The sequence below is a fragment of the Dipodomys spectabilis genome, unplaced genomic scaffold (genome assembly GCF_019054845.1).
Source record: "Dipodomys spectabilis isolate Male_0828 unplaced genomic scaffold, ASM1905484v1 ptg000081l, whole genome shotgun sequence".
In the NCBI taxonomy this organism is placed as follows: Eukaryota; Metazoa; Chordata; class Mammalia; order Rodentia; family Heteromyidae; genus Dipodomys; species Dipodomys spectabilis.
This window is the reverse complement of record NW_024870758.1, coordinates 7042260-7058880: the sequence shown is the minus strand read 5'-3', so window position 1 is coordinate 7058880 and position 16621 is coordinate 7042260. Positions and strand designations below refer to the sequence as shown.

The following is a 16621-nucleotide window of genomic DNA, read 5'->3' as shown; positions in this document are numbered from 1 at the left end:
CTCTGGGCCTGGCCGCTGTCCCTCAGCTCTTCAGCTCAAGGCTAGTGCTTTACCACTTGAGCCACAGCGCCACTTCCGGCTTTTTTCTTTTTGCTTATGTGGTGCTGAGGAATCGAACCCAGGGCTTCAGGCATGCAAGGCATGCGCTCTACCACTGAGCCACCTTCCCAGCCCTATTTTGTTACCTTTCTGTTATTTCCTTTAGCATATAATTGCTATTCTCTTTCCAAGATATTTATTATTTATTTTTATTTTATACTTTTATACTGTGTTTTAATATCTACATTTATAGAATGTGGCAGTGTCAAAAGGTACTATGATAACTTTAAGAAATGGGTCTCTGTGAAGAACTTTGAGTCATTGTTTGAGTACTGTCATCAACATGTAGTTTTTCTGTGACCTCTGAATTATCCAAAATATTGTTATTAAAAACAAACAGCTGGGCACTGGTGGTTCATGCCTGTAATCGTAGCTACTCAGGAGGCTGAGGATTGCGGTTCAGAGCCAGCCTGGGCAGGAAAGACCATGAGACTCTTATATCCAATAAACCACTAGAAAACTGGAAGTGGTGCAATGGCTCAAGCAGTAGAGCACTTGCCTTGAACTAAAATGCACAGGGACAGCACCCAAGCCCAGAATTCAAGCCCCACTATTGACAAAAAAAAGAAAAACAAAACAAAAAACAAAAAACAAGCCCAGCCACTCCTTCCCATTAGTACCCTCTGCGAGAAATAGCAATCTTCTAGCATCTTGTCTTCATGTTATCTATAGCTCTCTTTACTCTTTTTGTTCTTGACCAAAAATTTTAAGTTTATGATTCTTGCCATTTTGATAATCCTCTTTGGAAACAGCCTTGCAGAGATATAAGCAGTATTATCCACTAGCCTCTTAGGTCACGGCAATCAAATCAAGTTGCTAATGAACACTAGGTATCATACATTTAAACTTTATATTCATCAAATTGAGTTAATATTATATAGATATAGAATCATTTATTAGGTAGATTGAAAGGATATTTTGTGCTGAGATTCAAATGAAGTCAAGTGAGAGTTAATGACACATTCTTTTTGTGTGGCATTACAAGGTCACCTAAGTTTTTGTTTGTATCAGCTAACTTTGAACAAGAAGGATAATCCATATCACATCTCATTTATGGTTAGTAAATGAGGCAATATTATTTTCTTGTATTGAGAGTTTATCAAAAGCCATGAACTTAGTATCCTTATTAAGTGTTATTCTTTCTTTCTGAAGATACTACAGGCTACATGATGCACTCAGTTTATATTTATGTTGGTTTTTTCTTTTCCTATAATTTGAAGTCCTCTGGCATTTCTACTAAGAAATGTAATACTTTGCTAGGATTGCCAGCACAAAGCTTCAGAGTAAGAATAGTGTCTCAGAGTACATTGTTTACATAGTTTTCTTTTTTGTGAAAAGTCTGAGATTATGGTGTCTACTTATTTTCTTTTGAGGTAAGGTTCTTACCTTATAGGAAACCATCTTCTGTTTTCATTCCATATGTATCTGTGTCCGTATTTCCTCTTCTTATATAGGTACCTGTTATACTGGCATTTCATGATCATTGCATTCTTAAGGACCCTATCTCTAACTGTTCTCAGTCTATGACTAGAAGTTAACATAATAATCTGGAGAGGATTTGTACCATACCTAGGTCTATGACTTATGTGTGATTTACATTCCTTTTGAATTTTGATAACTTCTGAAATTTCTAACATACTTATATCCATAGTTGTGGGACTCTAAAAACTAGATATCCTAGTATGATTCTAAGTGAAAGTTATAATCCAAAATAAAATGTATCATGTTTGAGGGACCTATGTAAAAGACAATATTTCAAAAGTGGCATTTAGTATAGTTAATATCCAGGAGAACAGGAAATATGACCTTATTCAAATGCTTTCTAAGTTATGAATTATAATGGAAGATATTTTTTAGGGATTGTTATTCCCCCAATCATTTCACAGGCACTTAGGGATTATCTACATCATGTTCAGTTCAAAAGAATGCAAAGCACTGTAAAGAATACAAAGAAGTACAAGGCAAGATCCTTGTTCTCAGGAGCTTTCATCTTCAGATAAGGAGTCAAATTAGTGCAAGTGAATCAAAGAGAAAAGGCAACAATGCAATATAGAGCATTGTGATTCTGTCTGCAGAGGACTAGATTCAAATTGAGAAGGAGTTGTCATTTGTAGTAATGTGAAAAACATTGCTGAAGAGAACAGGTTGATGTTGTGTAGATAAAGGAGGGGAAATACATAAATAATGCAACGGTCTCGATTTTTGTTTTAGCACTAATGATGTTTTCATTTTCATTTATTCTTTTTCTGTTGGTTTACATGCTTCATGTCTGTGTCACTCACTGGAACATAGACTTTATAGTTAAAGCAGTTGACTTACTTGTGTTATCTGTCACTTTCTTACCTTTTACACTAGAGTATTTTATAAGGAACGTATTCTCAGATTAGTGCATTTTCTGGGGCTGATAATAGCAAATCACATGGACATGGTAATTTTTAACAAAAGTAGGCTTACCAGGGTGGATAGGCTGAACTAAAGATGGCTTTCGCAATGGCAGACTCCTCACGGGGTAAAAGACATTGTAATACATGATATAGGGAACATATATATATATATATATATATATATACACACACATATGTATGTATGTGTTTATGTATGTGTGAGTGTGTGCATATTTTTTGGTCTGTCTTCTTTCTTGAAAGGTCATCCATGGGTACTCCATATTTAGATTTAGGATATCATCTAATCACACTCCCCTTCCAAATGTCCTGCCTTTAAACATCATTATCAGTTTAAGCTTCCCTACTTCTATAACTCAAAATCCAGATTATATTTCAACAAATAAAACTCTGGAGTATACCTTCAAACTATATCCTTATAGTAGGAATGCCCAATGTTAACAGAGAAAGCCCATAATAAATGTTGTGAGTTAGTAAGACAGGAAGATTGAGAAGAAGTTTCATGAGGAAGAATACATTCATCATAGGTAGAACTTAAAATTTTTCAATTTGAATTTTCTTAATAGAAATAGATGTGATCAAAAATATTTTATAACAGAGTATAAAAATCTGGAATTATTTTCCCAGTTTACTTGTGGTCTTTTTTTGTTGGTCACTATTGAGATACATCTTGCCCCAGCCTACTAGGAAAAATTAGGCTCTTCACAAGCAAATGATGCTTTAGGTACAGTCTTAAAGAAAGTGATTATTAGGATTTAGTTCTTTCTATTATTTATTTATCAACACTGTACCAATTTTTCAGACTAAAACCTGATATCCTAAGTATGTTTATTTGTCACATGACATATTTTGTGCTAATTTTAGGAGCTCTGTCCACTTAAAATTTCTCTGGTAGTATAGGGTAATGGGTAATTTATTTTTCCCATGAGGTAGTCACAGGAGGCCTGGAATTGTTATAGTTTTCTGAAAATTAGTTTTCTTTATCAGGATTAAAGAAGGATGTTGACTAAGCCACAAGAATATATGTTATTGGTTAACTACTGCCAGGTGAGCTACATCCAATGTCTTCATCTTCTTCTTTTTTTTAGTCATGTTACTTTAGGTATTAGTTAATGAAATGTGAGGATTTGCACAGAGTTCAATCTTATAAGTCATCAATCCATGTTGCTCCCTTTACTTTTAACATCACATAGTTTATGCCCTATCCCCACTGGGATAAGATAAGCTAAAGAGAATGCTGATTCCCTGAATGGTGGTTTCAATTAGAGTGATCAAAGTATCCTAGATTCCAAGTTCTATGAATTTGAACCTTTCTCAATCATCTATGTCCCAGTGGTTACTGGGGCTAAAATATACGAATGAGATATATTGAGTTAGTTTGAAAACTAAAAACCCACTCAACACTTTCTTTTTCTTGAATAAGTGATATCTGACCAGCTATTTTGTTGGATTTTGCAATATCATAAATATAGTATGTTACTACTATCCACAAGTAGATCCTTGATATTTATGCTTATGTGCTTATAAGTAGCAGCCATTGAGGAATAATTCTAAGTACTTAGAATTAGTTGAGTTCTGTACAATACTGAGAATTTTCTTATTATGCCACCCAACTTGCACGCTGCTTTCAACAAATTTTTTGTGTGTATGTATGTGTGTGTGTGTGTGAGAGAGAGAGAGAGAGAGAGAGAGAGAGATAGATAGAGAGAGAAAGAGAGAGAGAGAGAGAGATTTGTAATCAAGGCCATGTACAAGTGCTCCAGTTGAACAGGGCCTTTCCTCAACTAATATATTTTAGCACTTAAGTGAATTCTAGTGCATCCTAAGTTCTTTTGACTTGAACTGTCATCATAACCTTAGAAGGATTATCAGTACCTTGCTTTTGGAGCATCATTTTCATTTGGAGAAACATAGAAAATTAAGGAAACACTGGGAAGATCATACAATGCAACACAACCACCAATACAGCAGGGTTGACTGAGAACTGTTCTGCATCAGCTATACTGTGTAATGTTCTATGGAACTAAAAGACTTTACCTTTGAAATGTATTTTTTGTTTTCAAAGTTTATTATCACCTTTGATTCTTTTTGACCAAAACCATAATAAATCCACAAAATTATGATAAGCAAAATTATGTATATAAACGGTAAAATCCCTATTACATGCTAGGAAAAGGCTTTTATTTACAACAAGATACTATTTATATGCTATATAATTTTTAGTAAAATCCAAAGATAAATGAAGAGTGTCTTATTGAAAATGGAAGAGAAAATTTTGAACAATTAAAGTCACTGTGATTTGCCTTGTTAAACATCAAAATTATTTCAGTGTTTCCATTAGAAACTTGTCACAAATATAACAAAAGAAGTCAAGAAGCATAACAATTAATAACTTTCTATATTATTAGTAAAATGATTTTCTTCTTCATTAAAATATCCTTGTTTTGTAGATAAGAAGCTCTGGTGGGCAGATCAAAACTTAGCACAATTGGGAACCTGTAGCAAAAGAGATGGGAGGAATCCAACCATCCTACGAAATAAGACTTCTGGTGTGGTTCACATGAAAGTGTATGACAAAGAAGCACAAAAAGGTATGTTTCGCAGTAGTAAGTTAATACCATAGTTTGAATATGTAATACCCTCTTTCTTCATGCTATTTTCATGCCTTAACAGCACAAGGTTCTGTTCTTGCTTTTAATAAACGAAGGAAAGAAAATTGCTGCTTAGTATTGGAGAACTATCTTTAATATAAGGTCTATAGGGAGCTTTCCAAACATTGGCAAAACTGCCTAGGCATCTTAGTTTGTTAGATCTTCAAAGAAGTTTAATCCAGTACTTGACCAAATATTTTATGAATAACAAACAATATCCCAGGAAAATACATTTAGTGTATGTTTAAGTTTGGAAACTGGATGAATTGTGGAACTTCAAGTGGACAATGTAGAAACAATTTCATGTCCCAAAGCACGACATTGTTTGGCTCTGTGTGCCACTTTTTTGTTTTGCTTGTCCAAATGGTGTGCAGTGAAATGGAGTGCGAGAACTAACAGATGGTTTGCATAGGTGGACTTGTCATGCTGCCCAAATGGCAATTGGATTAAAGATGACAGCCAGGGCTGCTGCACACCTGCTAGTCCTTTTTTAGTTTTTGCTTGGTGATCCATGACATTAGTAAAATCTCTACCTCAAAGAAATCTTTGCTGTATTTCACTTCCTTATTTTAGCCTCTGCCATGAAAATCTGGCTACATGTTCACTTGCCTTAGGGAAGGGAAAAAAATCTCTTTAGACACAAGGGAGAGATTTTCATGTGAAAGATGAAGGATGCTTAAGCCAAAGAAGATAATTATAAGGTAAAGAGAAGAACGGAATGACCATGTCATAAGCAGGTTACACCCTCAAACAGGAAGGGTTTTCTGGTGATTCCAGCTGAGGGTCTGCCCACACAAATGGCACAAAGTTGAAACCATTATCATGTGAGCATGTCCTGTGGAGAGCACAGGCAAAATTTTGTTCTGAATTCCTTACTTATGAGGCCCAGAAGAACTTTTTTGTTATTGTTAATAAGAAAACTAAAACGAAAGTCATCATTTAAAGACTTAGCTTAACAAAGGTTACTAAGTTTTATTCCTGAGAAGATACCAACTCCAGATCTTTAGTGCACAAATCTCTTTTCCTTTTTGGACATTTTGAAACTTTTACTTTGGAATCATGGTTGGAGTATTGTAACTAACAACTCCACGATACAACATTTTCTGTATCAAATGAGTAAGGCAAAGGATCAACCAATGCAACTGCAATATTCACAAGACTATGTTGGAAATAAACTTTACAACTCGTGGGGAGAAGGGTGTTGGGAGTGAGCGAAAGCAAGAGAAAATGAGGGAGAAATAGTGTTAGACTAAACTGTACTCTTTTCCATCTTTATGTAACTGTAACCCCTCTGTACATCACTGTTACAATAATAATATTTTTTAAAACAACAAAATGATTTAGACTGGATGGTAAGCTCAATGGTTTAATAGTTGCTAACTACCAAGAGATCTTGGTTTTAATCCCAAGGATATAACAAATATGTAAGAATAAACACATAATTTTACTAGCATTTACTCACATGTAATGTATGATATAATTCCACATAAATTACTGGTATTCAGTAAATAAAATATGATAATATCTTTTTATGGATTTTCAATATATTTGTTAAACAGCAAACATGAAATTTGTAAATCACTTCAGATTGATTATGAAGAAGTTGGAAAATATAACACACAGATATATAGAGAGATGTATAAGTCTAAGCTTATGTGATTCTATCTAAAACATAGTAGACAGAGACAGAGTGAGAAAATACATTTTCAATTTAAGCAGAGCAATTAAAAAATACAGAACAACCTTTCAAAAACATGAACAAGTATGTACATTCTTTGAAACTATAAATGAATGTTTCAAGGCATAGTTTCAATGAAGTACTTGGAAGGAAATATTTAATGGCTCTTTATTATTCTTGACTCTGCTCTCATTAGCACAATTTTCTTTGTCTTAAATATTTGACCCTGATGGTATAATTGGGTATTCTCTACAAAAGTACACTACAAAAGTATCATCAAACACATGAGAATATCTAGTACTTAAAATTAATGATGTACTTTTATAAAAATATAATAATGGAACCTATTAAGATTGGTTTTAGAAGTGGGGAAGGGGAGGATGAATAGTCAGAAAGAAAAATGTGATCAAAATATACTGTATACCTATATGGATATAAAAAAGCATTTTCTACAACTAATACATGCTACTAAAAATGTTAAAAATGTAAACAAAACATTAAAAAAGAAAAAATGGCGTTATACATCAACCTTAAGATGCAAGGAAAAAGACATTTTATGAATAGAATATGCTGATAAAAACATCAGTATTAATGACAATCCCATTAGCAGAATCATCGCAAGTAGTTTTAAAGCTTCATTAGTATGAAATATGAGTAATTTAGGAGTCTTTATGGTGTTACCTTTACTACCTCTTTTGATTTCAATCTACAATTAGCTACTTCATTTATCATTTTTGACAGAGATCACTGGAGAGTTGAGACTTCTTGTTAGTCAAATGGACTTTTTAACTCCAACAGTCATTTGGGGAATGAGTGTTGGATAATAATAGCATTACAAAATATTATTAATATTTCCAAATATAAAGTTAATCACAACATAATGATTAAAATCACAATATACCTATAAACAGATAAAAATACAATTAAGTCCATTTATTTATATATATAATCCACTGTTTCCTCATAGACTATTTAAAGATATATATTGTAAGTGTTCCACATAACTGTTAAAGTGCTAATTTTATTTTTATCAACAAATAAATATAATAAAATATACTATTAGCTTTGTAATTGTATTAGTTTTGGTTCTATCAAGGAAAATAAAACCTCTCAACTCTTAAGACTTTAAAATGTTTAAATATTTAAAACATTATAACTTTTTTTTTGGGAGGGGTCAGTCATGGGGCCTGAACTCTGGATCTAGGCACTGTCCCTCAGCTCTTCAGCTCAAGGCTAGTGCTCTACCACTTGAGCCACAACACCACTCCTTGCTTTTTTTTTCTGCTTATGTGGTGCTGAGGAATCAAACCCAGGACCTCATGCATGTGAGGCGAGCACTGTACCAAGCCACCTTCCCAGCCCCCATTCTAATTGTTTTAAATATATTAATATTCTATTTTTAAAAAAATTGTATCCTGTCCTTTAACCTAGTTTTATTTCATTTTTCTTCTTTCTCCTCCTTAAGTGGTAATACCTAAAACTTGATATTAGATCATCAATTAATGATTTTTTTTCCAATCTTACAGTCTTGGGTGGTAATAAAAATAAATCTGTATCTAAACTTATGCCTCTATAGAATGACATTGTGTTATCCTACACCAACATGCTTTCTATAAAATAAAATATGTGCCTGCTCAGTATGGAATTATTGCACACTTACTGATATAAATGTTTCATCATTAAAACTATCAGAGATTTGAAATATCATCTTAATTCATCTTGGGAAGAGGGAGAATGAGTCAATTAATCTTCATTAGTTTATATAGGAGATGAATGTATTCATTTAAAAGGTTCAGGTTGCTTAAGATGGAGTTCAATATTAGCAGGAAATGAGCAGAGAATATCAGAGGTCTTTTGACAACAAATCTCTCAAATTGAGAAAATCTTATGCTTCAAAAATGACACAACTCACGACAGTTTCTATTGAACAGTATAATCCTGCTATACTATCTTTAATTCAGAAGATGAGAAATAATGTACTACACTGGTATTTTGAATTTTCCATAGAGCACTATTGATGTATAACTTTCACCATGCTTTTAATTCTTACTGGATTTGCTGCACTTTGTATCAGATCTTAAAAATCCACCAAATAGCATTGCATGTCCTAGAAGAATAAAATTCTAAAGATGAGACATTTAATGAACTTTCTGGGTAAGATTATAAATTACCTACCTTCATGCTAGCTGCTTTAATTAGCACACAGGGCCTAGTAAATTCAGTGGAACATCTTTATAGAATGCCTACCAGTGATTACAAGACTGATATTTGTCATTGCTACTGTGTAAGAATAAGAAGAATCAACATACCGATTAATAAGATCACCCTTATGGGTGTGTTTTTCATACATTTTTAGAGAATTATGTTCCTATAAATGGGAACATTTATTTCTCTGCCTTTTAAAATAAATTAAATACATATACCCACTTTATTTTAGTGGCATTATCTTTGAGCTAAGTTGGTAACATAATTTAACAGCTATTTATGTGATACTTGTGAATAAAATATTTTTGCAAAAGAAATAACTACAGAGAAAAGTGAAGTTTAAGAATCAAACAGAAACATGTCCTCATTTCTCTGATTTAAAAATATTTCAAGTTTATGACAGTATTCATAACAAATCAAAGTCTTTTGCACTTCTTTAACTGGGCGTCTTGTATTTCTGTTTACTTTTTTAGAAGGGTAAAATTCACTGATAATTTGCTACTTTTCACTATGTTTGGAAATAAAATGTGATTATAGTCAATGTGAACTATCTGCATTTGCATATGAATAACTAGTTGTTCACCCATTGATAGAATAAAATTATCTTCCTTAATTTTACATTTCTTTAAAAACATTATATATTTCTTTTTGCAGGCAGTAATTCTTGTCACCTAAATAATGGTGGATGCTCTCAGCTTTGCTTACCAACATCTGAAACAACCAGGACTTGTATGTGTACTGTGGGATACTACCTCCAAAAGAACCGCATGTCATGCCAAGGTATACATGCGAAAAACAAAAACAAAAAACAAAAACAAAACTTTAGTTCTTGCTCAGTTACCTCATTGTATGGTATCGTATAATATTTTAGACTACCAAAATATGTTAAAATTTAGGGGGAAAATTGTTGCTAAGGCAACTGAAAAATTAAATGAAAGATTATTAGACTTTGCTAGAGAATCACACAGACATGCAGGTACAGAGAACAAAGAAAGGTTTATTGCAAGAAAAGGGGCCAGCAAGACTCCTCACAAGGGAGAAGTGAGAAGAAGTACCAGCTATTGTCTGAAGTGACCTATATAACCTATGGTGGTGAGGAGAGGCTAGAAGGGGCTAGTAGGTGGAGACACTGATTTGGACGTGTGGGCCAGGGGCTTCATCATGGTGGACTAGGATTTGTGGCTGCTGTCCAAATAGTAGATAAGGGGTCCTGCAGCTGCCTAGACCTGAAGGTCACTCTAAGGGGATCTTACTACCTTATATGGTGGTAGCTTCCCCAGAGAAGTGCCATCCCAAGGTAAAGGGAGTTGGAAGTTGATTATTTACTTCCTTTATTGCATAGGCCTAGTGTTGCCTCGGTAGGGAGCATGCTAAGCTATGGAGAAGGGAAGAGTGGACCAAGCTATGGGAAAGGAGGTCATTTTGCTAACCTTCACTTTTAACATAGTTAAATACATGTCGAACTTTATGGTGGCTGAAAATGTTGAAGTGTCATTGTTTATTTTAATAAACTGAAGATAATTAACTACAGTTTATGTTTTAACATGTATTCAAATCTAATAGCTTCTACAATCAACCTGAAAAAGCAAAATTTGAAGTGGAAAAACAGTTATTTTTAGTGAATTGAGATCAGTGTGTAACTTGATGTTAGGTATGTTACTTGTCAATATTTTAAAGAAACAGGAGAGTTTGTGAGGACTTAGCTTAACATGGCAGAGGGAGAAGAGAATTCTGGAATATAACTGTATCCAAAGATATCTGTCTACTGTTTCTAATAGCAAAGTCTCTTGTTCTATTAATTCAAAATATCTTTACTCAATGCATGATCATTTATATCCACTGATCATGATATATTCATACATATATAATAAATAATATGTATTTATAGCATATATTTACATTATATATTTACTTGATATATATGATCATATATATTCTACAATATAAATTTTACTGTATATAATATAAAATAATTGGACAATAAAATCACTATAAAGTCAATAACTGAGAAATATAAACATCATTATTCCCACTTAATTAATTTTATATAAATTTTTGGTGTTATTTTTCTTTGCCAGGCTATCCATCAAGCATCTTAAAATATTAATTCTCTTGACATTCATAAAATTATGAGCTACATCTGTATAATCTACACTTTTTATTTTTTCCTTGTTTTGTTGTGGGGCTTGAACTCTGTGCCTGGATGCTGTCCTTGAGCTATTCGGCTCAAAGCGAGTGCTGTACTAATTGAACCACAGTGCCATTTCCTGTTTTCTGGTGGGTAAATGGAGATGAGTCTCACAATCTTACCTGCCTGGGCTGGTTTTGATCTGTGATCTTCAGATTTCAGCCTTCTGAATAGCTAAGATTACAGGCATGTGCCACCAGCACCCAGCTGTATCATCTACATTTTATAAATGAGAACAGTGAGATGAATAGAAATTAAACAAATAGCACACCCAACTCACATGATTAGAAAATGGTGGAAACATTTACATCTAGTCATTTTGATTATATAATTATTTTCAACCATGTTAGATTTGTAAGCATTAACATGGGCACTTTCTGATATTAAACCCATATTTATGAGCTTGATTTAGATCATATCTGTGATGTTACAAAAGTATGATACTGAAACAAAAGTTAATATTTGTCATGCCGTTTCCCCTCCAATTTAGGTATAGAATCATTTCTTATGTACTCTGTTCATGAAGGAATTAGAGGAATACCTCTTGAACCAAGTGACAAAATGGATGCCTTGATGCCAATCTCAGGAACTTCATTTGCTGTGGGAATAGATTTCCACGCAGGTAAATAGCTTTCTATTCATATACAATGATTCATGTACAATATTTACTTGATTTACTAAACACGATGGAAATTTAACTTCTCTCTGTACTTTGACAGTCAAGATAAAAGAATAAGAAAATGAGTAATAGATGAAAATTTAAGCTTATTATGAGTTAGTCTCATTACGCATTGCCAGAAAAAAACACCAAAATCAAAAATAACAAGTTAGAAGATCATCTTGTTGAGAAAAGCCAAGCTCAGAAGCTCAGAAACACACATTTCCTCTATTTTTGCTTGTATGTGGAATCTAGACATGAGACAAAATATGACATGGTTGTAAATGGTGACATTTGGGAGGAGCAAGTACAAATGAGAGGAACAAGGAGAAAGGAGAGGATGACAAGGAACATAGATAGGTTTGATAGAACAGCATTTATATTTACATGCATAAAGAGAGCACATGTCTTTAAAAATAACATAATAAAGCCCACCAAAATATGTCTTTAAAGAGAGGGAAAGGGAAAAAGGTTACAAAGCAGTAATAGAAACGGGATGAACTTGACCAAAGTATATTACAAACATATCTATATATCACATAGAAATCTCCTTTTATGTTTAATTTCGACTTACTAAAATTCTCTACTTTTTTCAGATGATGATTTCTATTTATTTAAAGCTATATAAACAACTTTGCATTATTGTCACTTAAATTACATTCATTTAAATATTTAAGTATGTGATTATAATTTTAATATAGGCAATAAATCAAATCTAACATAAATATTATAAATACAAAAACATTTCAAGTGATTTTATCAATACTGTATGTGTCAGTTTGGCATGAGAGTTTTACCCTTTGCTCTTTAACAAACTAAAATAAAGCAAACTAGACCTATCTTAATGTGATTATAAAATATGATAATCAGCAAATAACTGGAAATTCATAGTAGACAATGTGGAATAAATACACATAAATGTTTTGTAATAATTGCTAACTTCAAAAATAACATAAACATATGCACGATTTTTTTCTATATTTTTATTTTGTGCCAAAAGTAAGGCAAAAACTTGGGCCTTGAGCTCTGCCTACTTTTTTCACTAAGCAGTATCACTCTACCACTTAAACCATGCCTCCATTTCTATTTTTTGAGGGTTTTGAAATAAGTTTCTCTTAGATTCATCTTGCTTTGAGCCTGCTATTCAGACACTTGAGTAGCTAGGATTACAGAAATGAGCCACTGTCACCATTTTTATCACGTTATTTAAATTTATTATTCTACATTCAAAGAATAAACTCATACAAACAAATCTTTCTACGTCTCATTTTACTTCAAATAATAAGTTTCCTGAGTTAATGCTATCTTACTGAATGTGTATTTTCATACACATTCTCAGTATTACTATACTTGTAAAAACATAATCTAACATTACAAAGCAAGTAATTTACTGGTGTATAATATTAAAAATGATAATGATCATATTAAAAATCACCTGTACTAATCAGTTGAGGTGTTTCAGATACCATTCATATTTTTTCTCCAAACTGAAATAGATTTTGTTTAAATGTACATAAGTATGGTTTATGACTGCAAATAATTATTAAGAATTTCAAAATTGTTTGAAGATAATCTTTTTTTTTATTTTACGTTTATCAGCCTCCCCCCTCCCCCCCTAATCCCAATCCTTCTCCTTCCTCCCCCCCCAGCCCCCCCCCCCACCAACGTTGTAAAGTTCGTTTTGGACATGACAACTTGTACTTCTCATTGTTGCAACAGGTCCACCTGTATCCTTAAACAATTGGTTTTTCCCCATCTCCTCCACAAGTTATACTGACATCAAATATAGTGAAAGCAAGGGTTATACTGTGGGGGAGGGACATACAAAGCAACAAAGAGATAATCTTATAAATGTGTTAGAAACACATGCATGAAAGAAAAAAACATTAAAATACACATCTAAGGGTTCATTTTCCTGACATCACATTATCTGACCTTTTCCGCTTGACTCATACATATACTAGATATTACAAATAAGGGAAACCATGGGACCTACGTTTCTTTGGGCCTGGCTTACTTCACTTAATATAATTTTTTCCAAGTTTTTCCATTTCCTAACAAATGGGGCAATGTCATTCTTTCTGATGGGAAGATAATCTTTTTTAAGTAAGATGTCTTCCTCGGTATATATGAATTACATAGAAGTGAACTTCTGATATTGTAAAAAGAGCCTTTTCCCAGAATAATTCAGATAAATGTTCAGAGTTCAAACAATATGATAATTTTCTAAAATCATAGTATAATTTTGGATAATCTTTAATTATTGATAGGAAGTTGATTACAAATTCATAATCTATTCTGCATTTTATATACATAAAATATGTTCTTTAGAATTTCATCATATATTTATCATATACATAAATAAAAACTGTGGCCTTCTTAAATTTTATATGTATAGCGAGAGATTTGCTTACCTTGTAGTCTCTTCTTTTTTTGTCTCATATCATGTATTTTATTCTTTCAAAAACTCTATAATAACCTTTGTCTGGAAGTGGTAATAAACTCCTGCCCAGCTACACAAGAATCAGACATAGAAGGAATATGATAGATGGATCCTGTCTCAAAAACAAGTTGGATTGAGTGTTGCATATGTATTCAATGGAGGGATATGTTGCATATGTATTCATAGGCAGAGGTAGATGGTTCCGTGTCTGAGATTATCATGAAGGAATTTGACAGACCTATCTGAAATGTAAACAAGCCAAAAAGAGCAAGGGGCATGCCTCAAGTGGTAGAGCATATTTCGCCTAGCAAGTAGGAGGCCTTGAGTTTAAACTGGCATACTACTAAAATACAACCCCTAAGGGCAAAACTCCATACTCATCTTTGAAAATATCTGAGAAATGTTTATGAAGAAATATGAAGGAAGGAAGTGGAGCTGTGGCTCAAGTGGTAGAGTGCTGACCTTAGCTGAAGAGTTCAGGGACAGTCCCCAGGCCCAGAGTTCAAGCCCCATGACCAACAAGAAAGAAAGAAAGGAAAGAAAGAAAGAAAGAAAGAAAGAAAGAAAGAAAGAAAGAAAGAAAGAAAGAAAGAAAGAAAGAAAGAAAGAAAGAAAGAAAGAAAGAAAGGAAGGAGAAAGAAAGAGAAAGGAAGGAAGGAAGGAAGGAGAGAAGCAATTTGTTCTTAGTACATGGGAAAATACTTTTTTTTCCTTAAAGGTAAACCTATTTGTTGTATAAGTCAAATTCACTTTCTTAGATTTTATTTTGACCCTGATATGGTTAGGTGTAATATCATAACAATAATAGAAATAATGTTATTATTAAAAAACCATAGACTACTTGTGCAACAATACTTAGTAACACCATGAATTATTGTCTTATAAGAGTAAGTTTTCTTTAGGAAGAACTTGCAACTTTCACTAAAATTTTTCATTTTTCGTGTTGTATCTATTGTGTGTTTAATTTTTATTCATAGGAAAATATTTTGAAAATCTTGTAGTACTAAATACAGGAAAACACTAACTATATACACTAGATAGGCCAGTGCAAGAATCTATTAATATCTCTAACAATAATCAAAATATAAATATAAATCTATCTTTAAACCAAAGAAAGGCAGACTAGCAATAGACACAGTGAGTACAGTTCAGAATTCAACAAAAGAAAATTTAGATCTAATGCTGTATTGCTTTCATATCCTAGGTTTGTGATCTCAAGTATGTTATGTAATTTTCATGAGGTTCAGTTTTCTTAATTTTATATCTGATACATATCCATACATATGTACATACAAATATATATGCATATGTATATATTCATGTATATATGTATGTATATATAGTGTACATGTTTGTATGTATCATTTATTTTTTATTGTGAAAATACTGTACAAAGGGGTTACAATTACATGGGCAAGATAATGAGTACATTTCTTATCAAGCATTGTAGCCTCCTCCTTTGTTTCCCCTCTCCATCCCTTCCCATCCTCCCCCATCCAATTCTCCCTGCCCCCCCACCAAAGTTGTAAAGTTCATTTTCTACATAAGGACTTGTAAATCTCATTGTTGCAATGGGTCCACCTGTATCCCTATTTAAACGATTTATTTTTCCCCTTCCCCTCCACACATTATACCAACATCAAATACAGTGAAAGCTGGGGTTATACTGTGGGGGAGGGACATACAAACCAACAAAGAAATAATCTTATAAATGTGTTAGAAACAATCGCCTGAAAGAAAAAAAAAAAACTTTTGAATACATATCTTAGGGTTCATTTCCCTAACATCATCTTATCTGACCTTTTCTGCTTGACTCAGACATATACTAGATATTGCAAATAAGGGAAACCATGGGACCTATGTTTCTTTGAGCGTGGCTTACTTCACTTAATATAATTTTTTCCAAGCCTTTCCATTTCCTAACAAATGGGGCAATGTCATTCTTTCTGATGGAGGCATAGATTTCCATTGTGTATATATACACCACATTTTCTTGATCCATTCATCTTCTGAGGGGCCATACAACGGACAAGGGTCTCATATCTAAAATATACCTGAAACTCAAAAAATTAAATCCCCCAACAACAAATTCTCAAAGAAGCAACTGCCCCATAAATAAGTGGGCTAAAGACTTAAAGAAAAACTTCTCTGAAGAGGAAAGAAGGATGGCCAATAGATACATGAAGAAATGCTCAACTTCCCTAGCCATAAAAGAAATGCAAATCAAAACAACATTGAGATACCACCTCACTCCAGTTAGAATGGCTAAAATCAAGAACTCTAATAACAACAGATGT

General features: G+C 33.0%; 1 protein-coding gene across 1 annotated transcript in view; it reads left to right on the top strand.

Moving 5' to 3' along the window:
• Positions 1-16621, top strand: part of Lrp1b (LDL receptor related protein 1B) — a 1466647-nt gene that overhangs the window by 975786 nt on the left and 474240 nt on the right. Inside the window, 3 exon segments of the mRNA XM_042683428.1 lie at positions 4952-5092; positions 9690-9815; positions 11714-11845. Of these exon segments, the coding sequence (XP_042539362.1) occupies positions 4952-5092; positions 9690-9815; positions 11714-11845 (399 nt within the window).